General features: G+C 42.6%; 1 protein-coding gene across 1 annotated transcript; it reads left to right on the forward strand.

The window, feature by feature from the left end:
* Positions 1-483: 483 nt before the first annotated feature.
* On the forward strand, positions 484-5,916 carry CLEC12B (C-type lectin domain family 12 member B). The gene is made up of 5 exons (XM_058655853.1): positions 484-584; positions 2,111-2,321; positions 2,767-2,921; positions 3,114-3,229; positions 5,737-5,916. The coding sequence occupies exons 2-5, from the start codon at positions 2,111-2,113 to the stop codon at positions 5,885-5,887; spliced, it is 633 nt and encodes a 210-aa protein (XP_058511836.1). The 5' UTR covers positions 484-584; the 3' UTR covers positions 5,888-5,916.
* Positions 5,917-6,418: the final 502 nt, after the last annotated feature.

Below are 6,418 nucleotides of genomic sequence, written 5' to 3' on the forward strand. Positions count from 1 at the left end.
ATAACTGGCCCAATGGCTCAGATAGAGTCATACAATCTCCATGTACCATGGTCATACTTCGCTTCTCCTCACTGGTTACAGTTAGAATTTGAAAATGAGATTGGAGACCTGGCACAGTGGCCTAGTGGCTAAAGTCCTCGCCTTGCATGCACCAGGATCCCATATGGGCACCAGTTCTAGTCCGGATGGCTCCATTTCCCATCCAGCTCCCTATCAGTGGTCTGGGGAAGCAGTCGAGGATGGCCCAAATCCTTGGGACCCTGCACCTGTGTGGGAAACCGGGGGGAGGCTTCAGGCTCCTGGCTTCATTGGCACAGCTCTGGCCACTGTAGCTGCTTTGGGAGTGAATCAATGGATGGACGATCTTCCTCTCTGTCTCTCCTCTCTCTGTGTATCTGATTGTCCAATAAAAACACATAAATCTAAACAAAGTGTAGCAGCTCGACGCCGTCCGTCTGCTTCATGTCTCTGTCTGCTCTCTGTAGGACCCACAACTCTCTCCTCCACATGGCGCCAGGCTGCCCTGGGACTGCTCCTCGTTTGCCTGATGCTGCTGGCGGGGCTGGTGACCTTGGGGATTATGTGTAAGTATCTCTGCATCAAACCCAAGAAAAGTGATGAGGAGACACATTGGCCAATCTCAGGTTCTAAAAGCATCCTGAATCCTCTGACATGATTCTGCTGCCTCTGATCTGTCCCGTTCCCTGTGTCTTCAGAATGTGCAGGAGCATGCTTTATTCTCATTGGGATTTTACCCCAAATGCCTTGCCTTCTCTTGATTAACTGGACCGGACTAGGATGAAGATTCTTACTTTTCTGCTTGTTGGTTAGAATAGGAGGTACATGTCCACTTATTATTCCAATGATGAGAGTGAAAGGAGACCTAGTCAAGGACAGGCACGCCATCGCCTTTACTGCAAAGACCTCGCATAAGACTAACTTCACCTGCTCACCCAGGAGACCTTCCTAGTTTAGACAAACCAGCTAAGCAGCAGCAACAACTGACTTGTATGTGTGAGAGTCACATACAACCAGAAGGGAGAGCATGCCCAACAGTGAAAGCCCCACCCCCAGGTATTATAATCAAAACAGAATGTTCTATTGATCCTGAGCCATCATTGGGCAGTTGAGAATGGATAACTAGCAAGTCCTGATCTAACAGTAAGTGGGAAAATGACCACATGCATAACATAATATTGTTAAGTGTGTGGCATATACTTGCAGAAGATTTCAGCCAAAAAAAACCTCTATTTGCTGAGGAATAACATCTCAGTTCCACTCATTTATTTTTGTTTCTGTGAGATCTCAGGGGTCTTTAGGATTTGGACATACCTCTTCGGACAAGTAAATGCAGGTTATGCTGCTTCTTGCCTCTTTCTAACTCAGTGTGGTATTCTTGCACAGTTAATAAATATTCAGGAACCAGTCAATTAGCAGTTGTTCTTCTGTGATGATGTATATTTTTAAGATGAAGTAGCACTGATACATATTGATTGATTCACCACCAAAGGTTAAAACTTTTTTTCCTAAAAATGCAATGCTTCTAGTGTAACAGCTCTTACATTTATTGTGCTGTTGAATGGCCTGAAGTACTTTAAAAAACATGCAAATTTGTGAATACAGGACCAGCAATAATCTGCACTACATTGAAATCTGTTTTCTTTTTTTTTTTTTTCAAAGTAAGTACCTCAAGCAATTGTGACGCATGTGATATGCAGACTGTATTTTGAGATACAGTTGCTGCAAGGAAGACTATTTCCATTAAAAGAACAATTAAATCCAAATACAGAAAATATCCACAGCATGCCATCAAAATGAATGACAAAATCACACAGCCTAGGATGATCTCATTATACATTCGTTTTAGTTACATAGTCAGAGATGTGTAATGCTTAATTCACTAAGATGAGAAACAATAGGAGGAACAAAATTATAGATGAGCTATAAACAGTTTGGAGCAGAAAGGTGTCTGGTGTGTTTCGTCCATGATGTATCTTTGTTGGGAAGCTACTAATAAATATTTTTAAATGCAGGATATGTTTCTGTGTGAGAATTGCCTATGGCTATTAAGGATACATCAACATGTCTCTTGTGTCTTGGAGTTTTACAGATGTCAAATGAAATGAACTCAGATTCAGAGGAATTGAATAGGCTTCAGAAAATTGCTCATCAACAGCAAGACAACTTATCCCAGCAACTGAGTCACCCTGGGAACTTAACCATGGAGGAAAAATCTCTCAAATCACAGATTTCCAAACTCTTGAAGAGGCAGGGCCAGTTAGCCATCAAACTCTGCGAGGAGCTAATCCTCCACACGTCAGGTAATGACATTTAGACCTGCTAACCCATCACCCTGAACCTGCTTCTCTAGTTTAAGCTGGGCAAGTACACCACCTCAGAGGTCAAGAGAAGTATGTCGTCCCATGACCCCCTCAGGGACATCCCACTAAATTTACAGGAGACGGAGACCATATACATCCACTTAATATTTTTGAAGTATCTTGGAATGATACCAGCCTAAGATGTTCCAGCCCCTCATTTTACTAATGGAGTCTAGACGATCCTGTTGGCGAAAGAAGCATGGCTGGTAACTCTGGGTCCAGCAGCCAAACACTCCTCCTTGTCTCAGTCCATACCAGTGGTGTTGTTGTTTTCAGAATCTCCTAAATCAGTGATGGTTTCAGAGTTCTTGTCCGATGAAATGATCGGCCCCCAGTCGGTGCACAGTCACAGAGCCTGTGTTGTCGGCTGTGATTTCTGTTGCAGACCACAGATGTAACCCTTGCCCTGAGACATGGCAGTGGCACCAAGACAGTTGTTATTATTTTATGGCAAATGAAGAGAAAACCTGGACTGATAGTCGAAAGGACTGCATGGACAAGAACTCCACCCTGGCAAAGATAGACAGCTGGGAAGAAAAGGTATGAGTGAATCACCTTCCTTGGATACATGCAATAAAAGGGAGAAAAAAAAATGCTCCTGACACAAGGGACAAAAAGTCAGTGCATTTTAAATGCGCAGTCATAGAGGAATTTAGTGGCTATCCCCACACATTTTGTCTCTGCAGACTGAACGGTGGCTCTCACACAACTTTTCCCTGTTTTGCCTTTCAGAACTATCTTAAATCCCAGCCACTGCCCACATCGTCTTTCTTTTGGCTGGGATTGTCATGGGATCATTCCGGCAGAAACTGGCTTTGGGAAGATGGCTCTATCCCTTCCCCATCTTTGTAAGTCTCTAGTGGAAGCTGGGAAGTGGGAGGGGCGGGCGGAGAGGAGAGGAATCAAGCATTCCTTGGAATCTTGAGAAAATATTCTAAGAATTATAAATCTAGGAACAAAAAAGGGAATGGCACCTGCAAAGAAAGGAGAACTTTAGTAACAAGTGTTGGAAGGCAAGTGACAAGTTCATGCCAAGGCACTGACCTTTAATCTGTTCAACATAGTTATTTAAATTACATATATAATACATATAATAATGATGGGATAACAATATCATCCCACAGAGATAACTTCCCTCAGGCCACCAAGCTCAGAAGTGACAGAAACAGAACTGAGCACTCTATGATCACACACTCAATCACTCAGTTACTCTGGCTCTCCAACCTCTATGATCCAAATGGATGGAGTTTCTCATAAGAACAAGCAATAGCATGTCCATTTCTATTGGGAAATTCCAGCTATTTTTAAAAAGAAAGTAGCTCAGAACTGATTCTCAAGAAATAATTAGTATCACAGTGAGGAATTTAAAGTTATGAAAAATAGAAACTAATTTAAAAATATCTAAGGGAGCACACATTTCTTCAAGAGTCCTTTTTTTAAAAACGATTGATTTGAAAGAGCAAAAGAGAGAGGAGAGAGAAAGCAAGAGTGAGAACTTTCATCTGCTATTCATTCCCCAAATGACCAGAACAATTGGCTCAGATCAAAGCCGGAAGTCAGGAACTCCATCCTGCGCATGAATGGCAGGGCCAGAGAACTTGGGCCACCTTCTTCTGCCTTCCCGGGCACATCAGCAGGGAGCTGGATAAGAAGCAGAGCAGCTGAGACTCAAACCCAGAAACACCAATATGGAATGCCAGCATTACAGATGGCAGCAGAACTCACTGCACCATAGCATTAGCATCTGCAAAACCTGTTCAATGACTACAAAACCCAACATTTTGAGGAACAGCCCTCATTGCAACCATGGTTAAATGATAGAATTATATTTACATTTGAGTATGACATGTAGTTGGGTGAAATGTCAAATCATTGCTTCTTGTTGGAGAGAGATTTTTCTGTACTTGCCTCCTCCAACAAGTGATGAATCCAGATAGCTAGCTCCTTTACTGCAAGTTGCCACAGTTTTCTTAAACTGGATTATAATTGCTTCAGCTGTGACACATCAAAATCCTCAAATAGCAATCAATGACATGTATGTTCCTTTATGCCTACAAGTGTCCTGGGTTCATGCATTTCCCAACGTGGCTGTTTTTACAGCAACCTTTCCTCTCATGACATCATTATCATATGCAATCAACCACTCCGGTGTTGCACAATTACAGCAAAAGCACACATGAAGTGATATACAAAGGCAAACTATCACAATGCTTTTGTAATTGGAGCAATATCGGGTGAGAAATGATTGAGGTGTGGCCGCTTAGACTGAAGTTTACACTACTGCAAACAAGACCAGCTCAATTTGCATAAGTTAGCCTCGTGTCAAAGAGTTTTTAATCCTCCGTGGCCCTTCCTCCTATTTCTGATTAAAGCATGGACGGGAGGGAGCCCCCAGCAGGGCTCTAGGGTCTCAGCAACTCCCGTCAGCTACACCGGCACTTCATCCTCAGCTGTTGTGACCGTCGGGACACAGGGGACAAAGCTCGCTGTGAGCAAACACATACAGAAGGCTAAACTTTCACACACCAAGGAGGAACTTTACACACTGCGGGTTGGGACACCTGCATCCCATATTACATGGCCTGGATGCAAGTCCTGGTTCCCCTTCTGACGCATACCCTGGGGGGCAGCAGGTGAAGGCCCAAGTGCCTGGGTGGCCACCATTCATGGGAAATCAGAATGAACTTTTGGGCTTCTGGTTTCACCTTGGCCCAGCATTGGCCATGACAGGCATTTGCACAGTGAAACAAAGGTTGAAAGATCTCTCTTTCTCTCCCCCATCTCTCCATGTTGCTCTGCCTTCCAAATCAATAGGAAAAAAAAAAAAAGCTAAAACTTTTAAACCAGATTCAATATACCTAGTCCTAAAGAAAAGAATATGGCAGTGTAATGCAGGTTGTTTGTAAAAAAAAAAAAAATGTTGGGCACACAAAATAATTTTTTTTACATAACTTAAGAGTTACCAGTTTCTTAGCAGAGGAATTTCTAACCACATCTAAATCATCATTTTCTTCCTTCTGTCTTGTTCTCTCATTACTCCCCACATATGCAAAATTGTGTTTGTGCACGGTATAGTGTAATATTTTTTTACACAGAATGTGATATTTTTTTCTTTTTAAAGTTCCCAAACTATAAAAAAAAAAAAAAAAAAAAAAAAAGCTACCTGAGACTGTGATTAGCTTGAGGTCAAAGTACCCAGATGTGCCAGTTTGGGGAATTTTGCTGTTTAGTGGAGGCAAAAGTTGTTTGGAATTTGGATAAACAATAAGGCAGTGTGAGAGCAACTGAGAATACTGAACGGAGATCAACTCCAAATCCAAAATTTATCATTAATTTTGAATCTGTTAATTTCTAGATTTAATACTAAAGAACTTGCCCAGATCAATGGATCCAAAGGATGTGCTTATTTTCAAAAAGGGAATATTTATATCTCTCGCTGCAGTGCTGAAATTTCTTGGATTTGTGAGAAGACGGCTGCTCCAGTGAAGGTTGACAATTTGGATTGACAGGCTTCTTCCAAATCCACCAAGACAGAGGGGCCTTGGGCAGAAGCCCACGTGGCATGGGAGTAAGCCCAGGGCTGGAGCCCAAAGCCGACCACAGGTTGACCATGTGTTTACAATCGTCAGCAAATGGAGTTACTTCCCACAACACCTCTGCTTTATCACCAGATGCCCTCTGGCCTTCCTACAAACCACCTGGCCGCTTATCATTCTCTACAGATTTGAAATCATGGGCCAATCAACTTGCACGTACACACCCATAGACAGTTGAAACCAACGGAATTACGGCCAGTATGAAATTTAGTCAGAATGGCAAACACACATTTTGAAATGCGCATGATCATCTGATCATAGTTCATGGAAACTTGCCCATTTCCAACACTGAAACCCAAGTCACAAACAGGTGGATTGGCAAAGCAGCTCTGTTCCTTCATTCCTCTTTCATGGTTTTTAATATCAGCATCATGGCTTTTTCACCGGTGTTAACAAAGTTAGTCCAGGTTATAAGCTCAGGTGAAGCCAGGGCAGGTCAGA

Source organism: Ochotona princeps, chromosome 27, assembly GCF_030435755.1.
Source record: "Ochotona princeps isolate mOchPri1 chromosome 27, mOchPri1.hap1, whole genome shotgun sequence".
NCBI classification, from domain to species: Eukaryota; Metazoa; Chordata; class Mammalia; order Lagomorpha; family Ochotonidae; genus Ochotona; species Ochotona princeps.

What these genes read in the sequence shown, in the direction of transcription:
- CLEC12B (XM_058655853.1), top strand. Translation starts at nt 2,111, where the DNA reads ATGTCAAATGAAATGAACTCAGATTCAGAGGAATTGAATAGGCTTCAG. An exon ending in TAGACAGCTGGGAAGAAAAG is followed by an intron (nt 2,922 to 3,113) that starts GTATGAGTGAAT and finishes TTTGCCTTTCAG; the next exon opens with AACTATCTTAAATCCCAGCC. An exon ending in TCTATCCCTTCCCCATCTTT is followed by an intron (nt 3,230 to 5,736) that starts GTAAGTCTCTAG and finishes GTTAATTTCTAG; the next exon opens with ATTTAATACTAAAGAACTTG.